At 56.1% G+C, this 18817-nt stretch overlaps 1 protein-coding gene across 3 annotated transcripts in view; it reads left to right on the top strand.

The window, feature by feature from the left end:
- Positions 1-18817, top strand: part of DOCK4 (dedicator of cytokinesis 4) — a 198923-nt gene that overhangs the window by 127590 nt on the left and 52516 nt on the right. For all 3 annotated transcript variants that reach the window (XM_059655872.1, XM_059655874.1, XM_059655871.1), the window contains exons 13-26: positions 2082-2207; positions 4337-4461; positions 5186-5348; positions 6070-6176; positions 7371-7527; positions 8872-8969; positions 9198-9281; positions 9446-9546; positions 9635-9716; positions 10985-11155; positions 11727-11919; positions 15085-15212; positions 17386-17520; positions 18545-18643. In XM_059655872.1, coding sequence (XP_059511855.1) covers positions 2082-2207; positions 4337-4461; positions 5186-5348; positions 6070-6176; positions 7371-7527; positions 8872-8969; positions 9198-9281; positions 9446-9546; positions 9635-9716; positions 10985-11155; positions 11727-11919; positions 15085-15212; positions 17386-17520; positions 18545-18643 — 1769 coding nt within the window. The remainder of the gene's footprint in view (positions 1-2081; positions 2208-4336; positions 4462-5185; positions 5349-6069; positions 6177-7370; positions 7528-8871; positions 8970-9197; positions 9282-9445; positions 9547-9634; positions 9717-10984; positions 11156-11726; positions 11920-15084; positions 15213-17385; positions 17521-18544; positions 18644-18817) is intronic.

The raw sequence follows: 18817 nt of genomic DNA, 5'->3' as shown, positions 1-18817 counted from the left end.
CTGTCTCCCACATGGGTCTCTCTATCCCCTGCACCCTCATCTCTATGGCTCTGGCTGGCTAGAACATGGATGTGTTTCACTGTTCATGCTTCCATGTCTGTCTTTCCCTAGAACATAGTTTTCTCTGTTTCCCATCTTCAATTTTCTTCAGCATTCACATGGGCTCCAAATGTGTTTCTTCTCTCATTGCCTTATCCTCTGTAAAGTATTCTGCTTACATTAAAGAAAAAAACCCACTGATGGTTACATAAATTTTGGCTCCAAAATAGCAGAATACGAATCCTGTCATGTTTCTTTCCTCCAGCCCCTGCCCCAGTAGCGTGATCGGTTGGTGGTTGCTTTTTTCATTATCAGTTGGTTCTTCTCTCTGCTTGCCTTACATATACCTCGTCATGCTCCCAGTGTCCTGGTCAGAGCCTATGATGAGAAGTCCTGGGAAAGGGACCTTCACTTGCAGAAACTCACAGGACCTCAGACCGCTGTCCAATCCACCGGACCCTCCGCCTGGACACATTGCTCAGAGCGCCAGGCCGTGGGCATGTCCTGTGGGAGGGGTTGTCACTATGAAAGTGTCGGGCGCACACTGGTCTGCCTTCCCCAGATGCCAGCCCCCGGGGATGCTAGCGATGGGGACGGTGCGGGTGAGTATTCTGAAGGCGAAAGGACAGAAGTGGAGGAGAGTAGAGACACCAGTGACGAGTGGGGAGGTCATGGGAGAGAGTGCGTCAGGGAGAAACCACTCCTGGGACGGAGGGATGGTAACACGTGAGTGAGTCTTCGTTCCCCCGCCTCTGGGTTTCCACGGGAACCCTGCTGTCGCCGGCAGATCATCTGGACCATTTTCCTCCCATCGTCCAGCCCCTGCGGCTTTCAGAGGACAGATGGACAGATGTGCTCATTCAATTCCCGCAGCAACTCAGACACAGGGTGCTCTTAGGTCCACACCCAGGAGGCCAGGGATGTGACGTGTGGGCGTGGCCTCCTGTCCGCTCCGCCCCTCAGGTCGCCAGGCCTGCTCTAGGTCGGATCTGGACCGGGAAAGGCTCCTCTCTGAGCCTCATGCTTTCCTGTAAAACAAATGCCCTTGATGTTTGAACTGCTCTATTGAAAAGCACACAAACCAGGAAACCCTGCTTCTGCTGTTATTTGTTGAATCCTTCAGCAGAAGGAGGGCGAGAGGGAGAGCCTGGTCCGGATGTATGTAAATCTATCCTGCTTCTCTCTTCATTTCAGCGCGATCGCCGCCACTCTTACGTCTGTGTGTGTAAATGGCGTGGTGGTGCCCTAAGCCGTGATGGGGCGGGATGGCTGACACGTGGAATGAGTGTTTCCTCCGGGTGCTGGGGAGAGAAGCTGGGGCGAGGAGCCAGACCTCCCTTCTCAGGGTCTTGTTTACAGGTTTTCCATCGCTATGAACCTCCTTACATGTGGGAACACTCAGGATTCAGGCTGGAAAGTCTGCCCTAGAAATCATCCTATGGATCATGGTGCTTTTGTCTAAATAGTGACCCTTTTGTCTAAATAGTTTAAAATAATGGTACCTTGCCCGGCCGGTGTGTCTCGGTGGTTGAGCATTGACCTATGAACCAGGAGGTCAGGGTTTGATCTCCTGTCAGGGCACATGCCCTGGTTTTAGGCTCGATCCCAGTAGCAGGTGTGCAGGAGGCAGTCGATGGATGATTCTCATCATTGATGTTTCTATCTCCCTCTCCCTCTCCCTCTCCCTTCCTCTCTGACATCAATAAAAACCAATTGCCAGACCGGTTTGGCTCAGTGGATAGAGCGTCTGCCTGCGGACTGAAGGGTCCCAGGTTCGATTCCGGTCAGGGGCACGTACCTTGGTTGCGGGCACATCCCCAGTGGGGGGTGTGCAGGAGGCGGCTGGTCGATGTTTCTCTCTCATCAATGTTTCTAACTCTCTATCCCTCTCCCTTCCTCTCTGTAAAAAATCAATAAAATATATTTTAAAAAAATAAAAAAAAATAAAAACCAATCAGTGAACCCTGGTGCCCTGGTTTGGGCTTGGGGAGCACTTGGGTGTCTGGCCCCGGCCTGTGACCCCGCGCCCTCGTCTGTTCCAGGCTTGGCCGTGTCCCTGCAGCTGCTGCACGGAGACCTCGAGCAGATCCGCAGGGAGTACCCGTCGGTGTTTTCTCACGGCGTGTCCATCACCAGGAAGCTGGGCTTCTCCAACATCATCATGCCGGGTAAGTGGCTCGAGCTGCCCACGTGATGAAGTGGACGGATTGTGTCTGTGTTTGATCCCAGAGACAGTTTTCAGATTTCGAAGCGTTCAGGTGGCGATGCTGAGGAAGAGAGGAGGCACAGCAAGCCCTCACTGACTGTCGTCGGCAGGTTCTGCGACTTTAGGCAAAAGGACGCATAATGAAGCCAGTTTTCCCGCAGGCGAACTAGTGGAGAGAAACAGGAGTTCAGTTTCTGCCGCATCTCATCAGTCTTATAACGAAATGACCTGACTCGGGGACCTGCTGTGTGTGCTAAGAAGCAACCTTGTTTTAAAAGTACCTACACTTTGATGATGGGAGGACAGGTGGCGTGGGAGGCGTGGCCGTGTGTCATCTGACTGCGATCTGAGGGAACATTGAGGTCGTGTCCAGAGAATGTCCCCCTCGGGTGGGAAGTGTCAGTGAGGTTGCTGAGAGGAAGCCCTGTAGGTTTAGATAGGAAGTTATTGAGCAACATTTAGCCTTTCTTGGAGGATTTTGTCACCAGAGATACGTGTGTGTGTGTGTGTGTGTGTGTGTGTGCAGCCAAAACACACTCCAAAAGTGTTCCTCAGTGGAGGAGATGGGGAGAAGGGGGTTCGTGCTCTTTTTAGTGGGGTGGTCACATTGTAAGCTTTCAAAAATGTCAAATCGCTATATTGTGCACTTGAAACTAATGTAACCCATATAATATTGTATACTGGCTACACTTAAATTATTTTAAAAATGAGGGGGAAAAGGATTCACACTCTTTTTTTTTATAAAATATATTTTTATTGATTTCAGAGAGGAAGGGAGAGGGAGAGAGAGATAGAAACATCAATGATGAGAGAGAATCATTGATTGGCTGCTTCCTCCACGCCCCCTACTGGGGATCGAGCCCGAAACCCGGGCACGTGCCCTTGACCGAAATGAAACCTGGGACCCTTTAGTCCACTGGCTGAAGCTCTACCCACTGGGCCAAACCAGCCAGGCGAGATTCACATTCTTAAAGCAAATGCCAAGCGGTAGTATTTTCTCAAGCTCCACAGCCCCCTCCACCACCAAGAAAAGGGTAGAAAGAGCGGATGAAGAGGCTGCAGGGGCCCACGGGGTTTGTAGAAAGCAGGTCGTCTCAGTCACAGTCGAAACCCACGTGTGACAGCGTGAGGGGAAGTTGCTCTGAGAGGCCCAGGCACAGTGCGCAGCCTCCCGGGGGAATCACCCCCCGAGGCCAGGAGAGCAGCCGGAGTCTCCCGACCTGACCCTGCGCAGGGCCCAGCCCCGCATCCCGTGCACGTGGTCGAAAAACGCTGTGTACAGAACGGGGACCTTGGTGGCGGGCGATTCCGCTACTTTTTCCTTCTGAGCTGTGAATACCTGGTAGTTCCTCTTTAACAAAAAAGGAAAAGTGTCATCCCGCCGGGAAGCAACAGGATGGGAGATCTGATCTAAAAACCACATGTCCGCAGAGAAGGCCGCTGGCTGCGGGTCTCTGGGAGGATCGGTGAGCGTGGAAAATGTGAGGCCACGTGGCAGACGCTCCGTGGCCTGAGTCACTGTCTGGGACGTGCCTGCTCCGGCGCTTGGGTCTGGCTTTCATGATGGACAGGAACTTGCTGTGGAGTCAGGCTCGCTCCCGTCTCTCCCAAGCCAAGTCTCCTGGCGGCTGTGAGGTCACCGTGTCCAGGAATTCTGGAAAAGACGTGCCCTGTAACTGTCCTGGCGGGCCTGCCATTCTCTCCCCTTTGGGTGTTGCTTCTGCGCTGCGTGCCAGCGCCCGAGTGTCAGACTGGCGTCTTGGAGCCGCCCCGCGGGGCTGTCATTCTGTCGTCGCACCTCATAGATGCCAGGAGGGAAATACTGGGATATGGGGACATCGGACAGTGCCTTACACCTCAACCCCAGGGGCGCGTCCTGGATGCACACGCTCATTGTTGCGAATGCGGCCTGCAGAGGCGGCCTGACGGGCGTGGAGACCGGCAGGGAGGGTGGGCGCCCTTCCCTAAAAGAATAAATAGGAAATGTGTGTGGAGCCCTGCGCTTGATGAACGGAGCTTTCCCCGCAGAGTCCTTCATTGCCCTCCCGAGCAGATGTAAAACGGCTTTAATCCCCCCCACCCCCTCCCCAGGTGAGATGAGGAACGACTTGTACATCACCGTAGAGAGGGGGGAGTTTGAGAAAGGAGGCAAGAGCGTGGCCAGGAACGTGGAGGTGACGATGTTCATCGTGGACAGCGGCGGCCAGACCCTGAAGGTAAGGGGGTGGTTCTGGGTGAGACAGTCCCCTGCCATCGCCTTGGGCTCATCCGGAGCGAGATCAGTTAATTTCTGACTTGCAGGATTTTCAGTCTTCCCTTTCTTCTCTATCCCCGGGGATGTTTTAAATCATTAAAATGCCGCTCAGAAAGCAACGTCGGAAAGCTAACGGGCTTTTACAGTTTAATTGTTTAATTAACCGTGTCTGCAATCTCCTCCTAGCCGTTATTCTGTAAATACAGTATTTTAAAGCCATTTCATATGTTTCCCTTTCATCTGTCATGGTTTTGGAGACAAATACTTTCAGTTGGCCGTTGGTAAAAGCAAACAAAGTCACACCTTTCACCCTGTGTGTTTTCATTTTGACCAAAGGGAGGCGTGGAGACGGGTGTGAGGAGCTGGGGAGACGGCCCCGGGTTCTCTGGGGAAGGGTGTTCTGTGTGAGCTGCCCGGGGGGCACAGCAGGCCTTCACCGCAGAGGGCAAGCTCTCTGCCGTGGCCTCGACCTTCACCCGGGCCGTGCCATTGCCCGCCTCGCACCCGTCCCCGAGACCCACCGTGCACGGGGCCCTGGGAGACCAGCCTCGGAGTGAAGCGGGCGCCGCGGAGCCAGCCCCGTGACCCGCGTATGTGTGGGGAGCAGGCAGATCCCCGAAGCCATCGCCGGCTGCTTTCACAGCAATCTCCAGGGCGCTGCCTTCATCGCCCCTTTTCTCCGTCAGGACTTCATCTCCTTCGGCTCCGGGGAGCCCCCGGCCGGCGAGTACCACTCCTTCGTGCTGTACCACAACAACAGCCCGCGCTGGGCCGAGCTGCTGAAGCTGCCCATCCCCGTGGACACGTTCCGGGGCGCACACATCCGCTTCGAGTTCCGGCATTGCTCCAGTGAGTGGCCCTGGCCGCGCAGCCGTGCGGGGTGTCGTGTGGAGTTGGGGTGAGGGCGCCGGAGTGCGGCGTTTAATGGTGGCTGTGGGGTAGATCCTCCCACCGTGGCCCCTTCGAACCGCCAACGGGATGTCACCGACTTGCCCTTGGGGAGCGGGGTGCTCTGTGGGCCTCGTGCTCCGTGGGCCTCATGTTCTTTGTGAGTCTCGTGCTTCGTGGGTCTCGTGCTCCGTGGGCCTCGTGCTCCGTGGGCCTCGTGCTCCGTGGGCCTCGTTCTCTGAGCCTCGTGCCCAGGGGCAGCTGGCTCCCACGTGCTTCTTGAGAACCTCCTGTGGTCTTGGCACTCACTCTTGGAGACACCAAGCTTAGAATAAAGCAAAACAGAGAAGGAACCTGCCCTGCGTGGAGCTTACATCCCCAAGTGGGGGGTGGGATGTGATAAGAAAGGGACGATACACAAATGAAAGAAGAATACCCGTCATTTCAGATAGTAATGAGCCCATGAAGCAGATTAGTCAGGGAGTGGAAATTGCTGCCGAAGGGGCAGGGATGGGGGTGGAGGGGCCGCTGCCGACAGAGCTCCGTTGATGCAAAGGGCGCTGCCGAGTGCGGGCTGGATGACTTGGTCAGCGGCTTCTCCGCGGCCTGTGTCTCTGAGCCTTGTGTCGGCAGGTGCTTACGTGAGCCAGTAAGTCGTCACCATCTTTGTTTCTCCCCACAGCCAAGGAGAAGGGCGAGAAGAAGCTGTTCGGCTTCTCTTTCATCCCCCTGATGCAGGAGGACGGCAGGACGCTCCCAGACGGCACGCACGAGCTCATCGTGCACAAGGTAACACGAGCAGGGGCTGGCGGTGGCAGGTCCCGTGTCCCCCAAGATGCCGGGGGTCCACGTGGAACCACCATCCGGCTTAGGGGCGTAACTGGGTTTTCCTGGGGTGACAAAAACGTCAGTCAACTCTATGCAGTGTCGTTTCTATGTTCTTTAAGATTAGCTAGCTCAACCCAGCTGGTGTGGCTCAGTGGTTGCACCAAGAGGTCACTGGTGCGATTCCCGGTCAGGCACATGCCTGGGTTGCAGGCTCGAGCCCCAGTAGGGGGCAGGCAGGAGGCAGCCGATCAGTGATTCTCTCATAGATTTTCTATCTCCCTTTCCCTCTCCCTTCCTCTCTGACATCAATAAAAACAAGTAAAAAAGAATCCCAGTGCCGCCTGGTGAGTTAGGAGCCAAAAGCCTCCGAGGACGGACAGGCTGTGAGACAGATGGGCAGCGTCTGTGGGCCGCGCTGTAGAGGGGGTGTCGCCCTCGGCACGCCCGCACTGGTGTGATGACGGCCCGTCCCCCACGCCCAGGGCCCTCGGCCCTCGCAGGAGGATTGTGGGCTGCTCCGTGGGCATCGCGGGCGTCCATTTCCTCTGTCCCGTTCCCGCTGGTTTTAGCACGGAATGACCATCCTTGTCTGAAGGGAGAGTTACATCAGGAATGTGAAGCTGTCTGTTTTCAGATCTGCAGTACTTCTTACCTTTGTTACCTTTCTGGGAGGGAGAGATCCCCCCAGGGATGGGACTGTCAGGTTCCCCTGAATACCGTCCCCTCCGGTCGCCCGTTCTCAAAGGAAGGAGTTGTTTCAAAGCTGCCTCAGCTGAGCTGTTGGAAGAACTTGAGCGTTTTTTCCAAAATTCTGTGCTGCCCACCAGCCAGGCGCAGTGCACGGCTCCCTCTGTTCTGCTCCTCACGACCACACCAGGGGCTTAGAGACGGGCAGGGAAGTCCCACGGGGTAAGGAACGCGGGGCAGCCCTCCGTGTGGGTAGTGTCAGAGCTGGGGTTCCACCCCAGCCCGTCCCGGTCCGAACCCGAGCCTCGTTCCTCTTACACACCTCTGCTGCATTCCACTTCAAAGCCAGAATCTACTCATGATTCTGTTTGGACTGTCTCCCGGGTCATAAACACGAGAGCCGGAAACTGTAATTCTCATGAGGCCCCCCCCCCCGCCCCCCGGCCCTTTCTTTCTGTTTTTGAACAGTGCGAAGAAAACACCAACCTTCAGGACCCTACCCGCTACCTCAAGCTCCCCTTCTCCAAGGGCCTGCTCCTGGGGACTAGCAGCCTCGCCACCAAGACCACAAAGGAGTCTTTTTGGATCACGTCGTTCCTCTGTTCCACGAAACTCACCCAGAACGGTAGCGTCCCACCCTCTCGGGGTGCAGGGCTGGGGTTTGGTGGGCCTCGTCGGTCACCAGCTGGCAGTTCAGACCCTGGAGGAGAGCGACCCCTCTGGGGCGGGGGGTGGGGGGGGTGGGGGATGCCCAGGAAAATGGGACCGTCCTGACCCGGGTCTGTACAATGCATGTCACGTGAGGGCCTCATAAAGACCCAGGATTGGAGCCCACGTACACAGCTTTCCAATCAACCCTCAAAACCACCTGCTTAAAAAATGAGAATAAGCCGGACCAGTGTGCTCAGTGGTTGAGCACTGACCTATGAAGCAGGAGGTCCCGGTTCTATTCCCGGTCAGGGTACCTGTGTGAGGCAGCCAATCAGTGAGTCTCTCTCATGTTTCTATATCTCTCCCTTCCTCTCTGAAATCAATAAAAATATATTTTGAAAAAAAGAGGGAATAAAATGAGAGAAAAAACACCACCACCTTCCTCTCCTGGTTTATGGCTCCATAGATACGCAGTTGCAGGCTGTGGCGTGAAGCCGGTTGGTGTTTAACTAGTGGGGACGGCTTTGGGGTGTAGGTTCCTGTCTGTGCAGGGTGTTTAGGAAGCGATGAGTAATGAAGCAAGGTGATCTGGACAAACGTCCTGAAAGCCACGTCTGTGATGCGGGGAGTCAGACACGCCTGGGTTCTTCCTTGTCGCCACATGACGCGTCTGGCGCGCACCCCGAGGTCCGCGTGAATGAGCCGGGGCCTGGTGTTGAGGAGAGTCCCCGGCAGGGAGGCCTCGCGCCTGGTGAAACGCTGTGCCTGCGCGGGCTCAGAGCTGCCGGTCTCGGAGGCGCAGGGCGGTGGTGGCGGGAGATGATGCCTCCCTGTGGGTGTCGGGCACAGGCTTGAACACCTCGGTTCCTCCGGCCACGGCCGGTTTCTATGCGCAGGACCCGGGACACGGTTCTCTCAGGCTTGTCTTCGTTCCGGTCTCTCCCCTTCCAGAGTCTCTCTGGAGATGTGCTTTTTACAGTCAGCGGCATCCGCTATTCTGGGGGACCCTGACGGAAGGCTGTCAGCCCCGGGTTCAGAGATGCCATGTTGCCCAGACTTTATCCCTTAGTGGGTGGTGATGTTCCCTAAATAAGGCCGCCTGGGCAGAGCGCTGTGTGGACTATCAAGCATTGACCAAACCTGGAGCATGTTGGGGGGCCATCTCCCGCCCTGGGGGTGGTGGGTACTGGGAACACAGCGGGGCCGAGCCTGGCAGGGCTGGCTGCCTGGGGTTCTCAGCCCGGCGGGGCGCAGACAGACAGCCACAGCCTCGGACGCGTGCTCTCGGGTGAGGCATGAATTTCCGTTCTGTTCGAAGGCGACATGCTTGACCTTCTGAAGTGGAGAACCCACCCCGACAAGATCCCAGGCTGCCTCTCCAAGTTAAAAGAGATCGACGGCTCCGAGATCGTCAAGGTACACGTGGTCCCTGTCCCTCGTGGGGCCCTCGGGGTTGGGGGGGCGGACGCTGGTCCCTCACAGGGCCCTCAGGGTGGGGCTGGTCGCTGGTCCCTGCCCCTCTGGGAGCCCTCGGGGTGGGGCTGGTCGCTGGTCCCTGCCCCTCTGGGAGCCCTCAGGATGCGGCTGGCCGGAGGGGAAGGACAGCCCCCATTTGATGGGGGGATTTCCTTCTCTCCCTAACAGTTTCTGCAAGACACCCTGGACACCTTGTTCGGGATTTTAGATGAAAATTCCCAAAAGTATGGGTCGAAAGTGTTTGATTCTCTGGTGAGTTTGCATTCCCTTTCATCACATCTTAAGTGTCGCCTGTCCCTCTGGACTCGCCCAAGGCCGTTCCGGAAATGGACACTGGAGAGCGTGAGGGTTCGCTTAAAAATCACGTAACGGCCTGTGCTTGCCTGTGGTTTCCTAAAGCCCCGTTTTCTTCTTAGGTTCACATCATAAATTTGCTGCAAGACAGCAAATTCCATCACTTCAAGCCGGTGATGGACACGTACATCGAGAGCCACTTCGCCGGGGCCCTGGCGTACAGGTGAGCCCTTCCTCCCGGCGTCGCTTTGCCACCGTGTGGTGGGCGCTTTTCTAAGCAGGCCCTCCCGCCCGTTTCCCCCGCACTTTAGGGACCTCATCAAGGTGCTCAAGTGGTACGTGGACCGGATCACGGAGGCGGAGCGGCAGGAGCACATCCAGGAGGTGCTGAAGGTAACCCCAGACGAGGCCTCTCGGGGCGCCGGGCATGGCGAGGCCTCGGGGAACAGGCCCCTCTGAGCAGACAGGGGTGGGGGTGGCGCTCACTGCACCCCAAGGAGCTGACTCGCACCCCGGCCGCTGCAGAGCTGGGGACACTGGAAGGGACCTGCCAGGCTCGCCCACTGCACCCGCTCAGGATGCACCTTCCTCCTCTGGGCGCCTGAACCCCTGGGGTCTGGGCTGGCGGGAGGGGGTTTGTGTGAGGACCGCAGGTGGGTGGTCACGCTTGGCCGTTCCGGCTCTGGCTTTTATCACCATCTGGGAGCGATTCTCCTTACATTTGCAGAGAGAATGGGTTCTTAGCAGGGACCATGGAAGGGAAACTGAGGTTTTACCTGGTCTCCTAGTTTAACACTGTCCACCTCCCGGGGCTGCGTGCTCAGGGGCACGTGGAGATGCTGAGACCTCACTTGCACACATGTCCAAAGAGAACACAGCTTCCTAACGGGATGGTCCGGGAACTACCCGGCCGTCTCCCGACGCCCGCTGTAGGGTACCCCCTATGCCATGTCAGTGGAGGAAGGTGGACAAGTAGGCCCTTAATATTAGGACACGTGGATCACTGGGTCTGCTTGAAGGGAAGATACTAAGTGGCGAGAGTACACACTAGCAAAGCAAAATTCCTTCCGAAAACAGACTTCTTTTGTTAATTTAAAAATCTCTGAGGATTAAAACATTTTGTTTTTGCCTCTGAAGAATGACATAGAATTTTTATATTGATGTATTTAAAATTAAAAAAAAAATTGTTCAATGATAGTGGACATTCAGTATTATTCTAGTGTCAGGTGCACAGTATGGTGGATAGACATGTGTGTAACTTACAGAGGGGTGAGGCCCCCCATGAGTCTAGGACCACCTGACACCGTATGACAGTATCATGTAGCTATGACAGTATTAACGCCTGTCCTCCTGTGCTTCACCTCCCTGTGACCGTTCTGTCCCTGCCAGCTTATACTTCTCCTCCCTTCCCCTCTCCCCGGCCCCCCTGCTCCCTCCCTCTGGCAGCCACGCAGGGAAATGTTAGGTGATCTAGACGTCTTCCCTCATTCGGCCTCAGAGAAAAGGGACTCTTCTCCCACATACACATGCTGCGCAGCAGCCTCCCGGTCCTTTGCGTTTAAATCGGGGATTTGAAGGCTGTCCCGGCTCCCTGCCTGTCCCTGGGTGTCAGTCAGTGCCTTGCGCTCACTGAGGGTCACGGTGTCGCCGTTGTGCTGCAGGCCCAGGAGTACATCTTCAAGTACATCGTGCAGTCGCGCCGGCTCTTCTCGCTGGCCACGGGCGGGCAGCACGAGGAGGAGTTCCGCTGCTGCATCCGCGAGCTGCTCCTGTCCGTGCGCTTCTTCCTCTCGCAGGAGAGCAAAGGGGCCGGGCCGCTCTCTCAGTCCCAGGTGCGTTGCTTTTCTTTTTACATTTATTTTTTATTGCCCTGGCCAGTGTGGCTCAGTGGGTAGAGCGTCGGCCTGCAGACCAAAGGGTCCGGGGTTCGATTCTGGTCAAGGGCAGCTATCTCCGTTGCAGGCTGCTCCTCCACCCGGGCCCTGGTCAGGGCGCGTGCAGGAGGCAACCAATCGATGTGTTTCTCTCACATCGATGTTTCTCTCTGTCCTTCCCTTTCTCTCCGCTCTCTCTAAAAATCGATGGAAAAATACCCTTGGGTGAGGATTAATCAATCAAACAAATAAATACTTTTTATTAATTTCAGAGAGGAAAGGAGAGGGCGAGGGAGATAGAAGCATCAGTGATGAGAGAGAATCATTAATCAGCTGCCTCCTGCACCCCCCACACTGGGGATCGAGCCCGCAACTCGGGCCTGTGCCCTGACTGGGACTTGAACTGTGACCTCCTGGTTCACAGGTTGACGCTCCATCAACCCCTGAGCCGCGGGGCCGGGCCTCCCTGGTGTCTCACAGCTCGCTGCTGAGAGCGTGCCGGGGGTTGACCTGCGTTTCTCTCTTGAAGGCCGTGTTCCTGAGCTCCTTCCCCGCCGTGTACTCGGAGCTGCTGAAGCTCTTCGACGTCCGGGAAGTGGCCAACCTGGTGCAGGACACGCTGGGCAGCCTGCCCACCCTCCTGCACGTGGACGAGACGCTGCAGGCGGTGAAGCTGCAGTGCATCGGCCAGACCGTGGAGAGCCAGCTCTACACCAACCCAGGTGGGCGTCCCGCAGGGCAGAGCGCGCAGGGCAGCTCCCACGCCCGCCTCGCCTCCGTGGCCGCGGGGCAGCGAAGCCGTTCAGATGGCAGACGCCAGCCTCCTTCTCCACGGCCCTGCGCCTGGGTGGCGGGATAAGCCTGTTGAGGAGCCAGGCACACGCGTATGGCTACTCAGTCCTGTTTCTGGAAGGAAGGGAAGCCCTGCTGGTGAGGGACTGGTCCCTGGGTGGGTTTAGGTGCGCGTCCTTGTCCCGTGAGGCCGGTGTGTTTGTGCAGGCGCTGAGGAAGGCTCCCTCCCGCCCTGAGTCCTTGGTTTGCGCCCTCTGATGTGTGTTAGGAAGAGAGTCACATACGCCTTTTCCCGTGAGACACCTCGCTACCCGGCTGGGGACCAGGCCAGCGCTGCACCAACAGGCGGACGTGGCCGCCCTCACCTTGTCTGTGGCCTTAAGGAGACAGCTCTGTTGTGCAGCGTTGTGTTCGCTGGAGGCGGGCACTTCACTGACGCCCTTCACTGTTCACCTGACAGAAGGACCTTCCGTCCTTCGCTTCTCGGCCGTTTTTATCACGAGCCGGGCTGATCTTGCCTGGTTTCTCTGCATCCGCTGTTAGTGTTGTGAATTGCACCGATGGGGGGTTCGGCCTTAAATCCGCAGGACAGACTCGTTTAATCATAGTGAGATATGTATCCCCCGCATGGGTGTTGGTGACATTTTACACGGAGGTTTGCCTCTGTGTTGAGGGAGGTACCCATCTGTGGTTTTTTAAATCTCGTAATGTCGTTGGCCGATGTGGTCCTCGGCGATGCCTGCCTCCTTCAGTGAGTCCGTTGTGGTCCCTGTTTGCTTGGTTTTCTGGGAGAATTCACACAGACCTGTTACGGTTTCTTCTATAAAATGCTTCATAGGATTCATAGAAGCCACGAGGGCCTGGAATTTTCCTTGTAGGTTTCTAACAAGTTTAATTCCTTTGATCAGCATAGAGGTCCTTAGGTTATCCATTTGTTATGAACAAGTCAAGTGGAATTATAATTTATGCAAATGTAGGACGCATGGGTGTTTATAAACCAAGAGTGATTCCTCTGAGTTGTGCCCAAGGAGCTTACCCCCTGGATGAAGTGAATGAGATGGGCCTGGAGCAGAGAATCAGATGCTGCTCAGTGGGGGATGGGGCTCCCCCCGACAGACAGGCCTCACCGTTAGACAGAGACCCAGCAGCCATGGCCGGGCCCGGCCTGACCGGTCACTGACAGGTGTGGGCTCGTGCTGCCCAGGAGGGGACTGGCAGGTTCCTCCACAGGAGACTGACCAGCCGAGAGAAGAGCTTCTGAAGTGGGGCTCCCCCCTTCGTGCCCCGCAGCAAAGCCTCGCCCGCCCACAAGCTGGGTGCTCGCTGGTGAGAGGGGTGACCATGGAAGGTCGCCAGGTCCTGTGAAAATCAGAGGCCAAAGGGAAGAAACGGACAAAGAAGAACTTGAAAGAAAAAGAGACTTCAGTGAGAAAATAAAACAAAACATCAAGAAAAGAGTCTGATTTCCCAAGAGACAAACCGTGCAGGCGTGAAACCAGGATGGGCGGTATCGGGAGAGGTCACCCCAAGAAGCAAACGTGAGCGGCCATGTCAGGGAAATGCAAGCGTCTGGTCTGAAAATTACTCTGAATTTCCTGGTGCAGCGACGGCCTAGAGCAGGTGGGCCCCTCGGAGCCCAGGGCCTGTGTGCCTGCCCAGCTTGCAGGCCTGGGACACTGGCCTGGGAAGGAAGGAGGGGCCCTTGGAGCAGAAATATATCAGAGCATAAACAGGGAAACTTAATCGAAGGCTTGGGGGGTAAAGTAAGGAAATAGCCCAGAAAGTTGGACAAAAAATAAGATTAAAAAAAAGTCAGAAAAAGTAGAAGATAGTTTAAGATTTTCTAAAAGAGGCATCTCTTACCCTTGGAGACAGCATGGAGAGACCTGGAGAGCATTGTGCTAAGCAAAATAAGCCAGTCAGAGGAAGACAAGTACCACAGGATCTCACTTGTACGTGGAATCTAATGAACAAAATAAACTGATGAACAAAACAGATCCCGAGACATAGGAGCATGAACAGACTAAGGAATCTCAGAGGGAAGGGGGGAGAGGCGGGAAGAGATGAACCAGAGAACTCATATGCATAACCCATGGACAGAGACAATAGTGTGGTGAAGGCCTGGGGTGGGGGTGGAGGTTCAATGGGGAAAAGGACATCTGTAATACTTTCAACAATAAAGGTAAATTTAAAGAGAGAAAGAGATTCATGACGTGAATATAGGCAAAGTTCCAGACACAGGACAGAAAAAAATGAAAGGGAAGGAAATCATCGTAGCCGTAATTCATGGCAAGTTCCCCAGGCGGAGGGATATGAGTTCATGGATTGAAGAGACCAAAAGACAAGGAATAATCATGAAATTTTGAATTACCAGGAATAATTTCCCAAAAGCTTTCAAAAAGAGATCGACTAAACCAAAACCAAACGACTCCAACCACGCACGGAGGGCCGGACATCAGAATGGCCGCAAACCCCAAATGTTCATTTCTCTATGTGCCCTGAGTCTTCAGTGGGGCTGGGAGCCGAGAGGCGAGTGAAATAAACCACATCGTGCCCGCCCTCTAGGAAGCCAGTGGGTGACCCATCTCAGTGGAAAATCAGGAAATGGCCCGAGAAGCATGCCATTTTGATATTTGGAGGTAAAACAAGCAATTTTTAAAAAAACATTTCTTTTTGAAAAACGTATTTTTATTGATTTCAGAGAGGAAGAGAGGAGAGAGAGAGATAGAAACATCAATGATGAGAATCATGGATCTGCTGCCTCCTGCACGCCCCCTGTTGGGGATCGAGCTCGCAACCTGGGCATGTGCGCTTGACTGGACTTGAACCCGGGACCCTTCAGTTCACAGGCTGACGCTCTGTCCACTGAGCCAGACCAGCTCAGGCTAAAAACCCTATTTCAGTAAAAGAGTGAAACCCTTTTGCGTGCAGGAATCGCGGGTTGGGAAAAGGAGCTACTGGCTTTGAACATGGACCGTGTGGGGACTGGTACCTTCTTAGCTACCTGTGCTAACAAGGTATCATCATCCCATTCCTGCTGCTGATGAAGTGGGAGGAAGGGACTGTGCAGGGACGCTAACGGCTCCTCCCTGCAGATTCCAGGTGCATCCTGCTGCCCGTGGTCCTGCATCACCTGCACATGCACCTGCGGCAGCAGAAGGACCTGGTGGCGTGCGCGCACATCCTCAGCAACGTGTTCTGCCTCAGCAAGAAGAACAGCTCGGTGAGTAGACACCCGTCCTCACGGCTCCCGGACCTAAAGCCTTAACTGTCTTCAAAGACCCCCGTGGAGTCACCCCCGACGCCCTCCCTTCCATCTGCAGCTGGGTTGGACTTCGTGTTTTTCCGCTGGAGGAATTTTTTTTCATCTTGCAGGGTGGCTGTAGCCCCCAATAACCTGGGTTTCTGAAGCTTGTATCTTAAGAAAGAACTGTGTCCCCATAGGAAGATGAGACTCCTCACCTCCCACGTGTCTTTTTATTTCTTTCAACATATTTTTATTGATTTCAGGGAGGAAGGGAGTGGGAGAGCGAGATAGAAACATCTGTGATGAGAGAGAAACATTGATTGGCTGCCTCCTGCACACCCCCTACAGGGGATGGAGCCCGCATCCCAGGCACGTACCCTGACTGGGAATCGAGCCATGACCTCCTAGTTCATAGGTTAACGCTCAACCACTGAGCCACGCCGGCCGGACTGTCCTTCATCTCGCTATGAGGAGGGCTCTGTGGGAGGTGAAGGGCCGCGCGAGGGAAGTCTGCGGGGCCTGTCTGGGACGGGATGGTGATGCTTGGCCATGGCCTGTGGACACTGTGGGAGCCGAGGAAAGCCCCGGAACCCCGGGTATCTTGCCCCACAGCCGTTCCCCGTCCTCCCAGAATCCTAACCTGCTGTCACTGAGGGGATTCTGTCAGTTCCTGACTCAGTGCGAGGCCTGCGCATTGGGAGTTCAGTGCAGATGGGGAAAGCCCACGCTTGCTTGTCAGTGGGACAGCTCGGGCATTCACGCCGCGGCTCGGGCCCTGATGTGACAGCCACACGGAGGGTCCTGCTCCAGCTCCGCCTGCAGCTGCGATTAAGCATCCTGCTCGTCTGTCTCGTGACGGCGAGGGTGAGCCCTCCGCGGCTCTGCCCCCACTGACAGCTCTGCCGGTCTCCCGCTTCTGGCCCTCCGTGGTGGCCGCCTGAAGGGTCGGCTGGCCGGTGACGGGCTCCAGGGGAGGGACGAGGGAAGCTGTGTCTGAATGCGGAGAAGACCTGGCTGGGCGGGGCGATGGGTCCTGGGCAGCCTCCGGGCCCAGGCCCGTGGGTGACTTGGGACTAGGTCCCCGCAGTGACAGGGAAGGCGTTCGTTTGGCCTTAAGACGCCCTCTACCGGGTCCAGGAGCCCGCTCTGCGGAGCCTGGTGAGCTGGCGGGCCACACTGCGGCTGCTGGGCGAGTGCCGCGAGCTCGCTCACGCGGGAACCTGTGGCGGCTGCCCGTGGGGGGCTCCCGTTCCCCTGGGCGCTGCGTCAGCGATGGGACTCGGCCACACGGCACTGGGGGGGGGGGGGGCGTCTCTGCTCCTGGAGGAAACCGTGGTGGTTTTCTCACGCGTGTAAGAAAGTTCCTCCTGGAAACCCCACCCAGGGCTCTTTCAGGCTCGCTCTTTCCACGTGTTCTCTTGGGGGGGCACTTGGCAGAGCCTCGTCTCGGGCGGGTGGAGCGTCCAGATCACTCCCCGCGGGCAGCGTGGAGGCCTGGCCGCCCAGAACTGGAGGCGTGGGGAGCGTGAACTCGCTTCAGGAGGGCAGTGCCACCTGGTCACTGGCCTGAGGTCGCGGCGGCAGCGGATGGCGTTTCCAAGTCTGAGTGCCTGTGCTTACATCAGCAGGCGGGACTCCCGATGACAGCCACGTTCACAGAGAGTCATTCGCACTTCACACCCAGCTCTGGGGAATGGCCCGTGCGATTCGGGCGCTGAGAAGAGGGGTGTGCGCACCACCTGAGATAGAAACATACGGTGGGCTTTCAGAAGCCAGAGGACTTTCCGGGGTGGGGGGAGGGGGCGGGCTCAGGCGCAGACGGGCAAGCTGACGCGCTCAAGGCCACACGCTGTCAGCGGCCCGGCTGAATCCCTCCTGTGTCCGTCCCAGGGCCTCACCCCCCTTTGTATGTGGGTCCCGGCACCCGCTGCACAGCCGGCGTGTGTGCTGGGCGTCAGCTCCTCGCTGCCTCCGCCCTGGTTTTCTGTAAGAAGGTCGCTCCTGGGGCTGACCCCGGGGACGTCCAGGGCCGCACAGCTCCGAGCTCTCCGGCGCCTCCTTCTCTACTTGGAAACGCTCTTCCCCTTTCCCCGAGAGAGCGGGGCGCCATGAGCAGAACGCCCTGAGCACGCGGCCTTTCTCTCTGCAGGAGAAGTCGGTGCTGGAGGAGATCGACGTGATCGTGGCCAGCCTGCTGGACATCCTGCTGCGGACCATCCTGGAGATCACCAGCCGCCCGCAGGCCTCCGGCGCCGCCACGCGGCTCCACTTCCAGGACGTCACCGTGAGTCCCCAGCCAGCGGCCGCGGGGCCGGGCGGGTGTGGGCCAAAGCCGCGGTCGCTGGGAGGGTGGGTGCTGCGGGAATCCGGGCTCTGCCCTGGGGTGTCGAGCATGAGAACTTCAGACAAGCCCAGCAGAGTGTGGCAGACGGGCCTGTGCTCAGTCGGTCCCCGCGTGCCCACGGGCCGGGCAGAATCACATGCCTAGGAAGCAGCATTTGTAACCGCGAGGGTCCCGAGGCCTGGGATGGAGGGTGTGGACTGATGGCCACGCGTGTTACTGTGTGAAAGCTGCCTCCCGCGCGGTTAGATATTGGAAAGGGAACCTGTTACTAGGGTGTTGTTTTCTCCAGCCGGAGAGAGCTTTTTAAAGTTCAAAGAACAGTTGGTGGAAGAACAAAATGTACCATCCTTCTTAATTTTTAAAAAATATGTTTTTATTGATTTCAGAGAGGAAGTGAGAGGGAGATAGAGATAGGAACATCCATGATGAGAGAGAATCATTGATCAGCTGCCTTCTGCACGCCCCATACTGGGGACCGAGCCCACAACCCGGGCCTGCGCCCTGACTGGGAATTGAACGGTGACCTCCTGGTTCATAGGTTGATGCTCAACCACTGAGCCACGCCGGCCGGGCCATCTTTTTTCTTTAAATACGTATTATACTGCCTGCCTCATGGCATTGATGGCGTAATGAATGAAGGCGTAGTAACTGCTGAGTAAACGGTTAGGGGCCTCATTGCCACGCCTCCTTGCGTGTGTGCAGTTACTCCCTAGTGAGAAGCCTTCACCCCAGTGAGGAATTCCACTCTGAATTTAGACATTCATGTACAACAAGGAAATGATTCTCCGGGGAGAGACTTTGACTGTGACATGATGGTGAATTTAGAGTAAGAAGACTTCATAGAGGGAGTTTGGGCCAGAGTGGTTTTTTTAAAAAATGTTCTATCTTAGAGTAGTTTAAAGCAAGTCGCTGATGTATCTGTGTCTCATTGAAAAACACGCTTGTCTGTCTGTGTTTTAATTAGGGGGAGTTTGTTGCTTGTCTCCTGTCCCTGTTACGACAAATGACAGACAGGCATTATCAACAGCTTCTTGACAGTTTCAGTACAAAGGAGGAACTGAGGGTAAGTGGCAGCTAAAAAGTTTTTTAATGTCCCTTCTTAACTTCTCTCGCTCTTCTTCAACGTTGTCGGGACAGTCCCTTGACAGTTGCTTTACTACTTTCCATTAAACTTTCAGCTGCCTTTTCTCTGCTTTGTCCACGCATCTGCTCATCCGTGTTGGCTCTGTCAGGCAAG

The sequence above is a fragment of the Myotis daubentonii genome, chromosome 10, assembly GCF_963259705.1.
Source record: "Myotis daubentonii chromosome 10, mMyoDau2.1, whole genome shotgun sequence".
NCBI lineage: Eukaryota > Metazoa > Chordata > Mammalia > Chiroptera > Vespertilionidae > Myotis > Myotis daubentonii.
The sequence above is the reverse complement of the archived record's forward strand: the minus strand, read 5'-3'. Positions and strand labels throughout refer to the sequence as shown.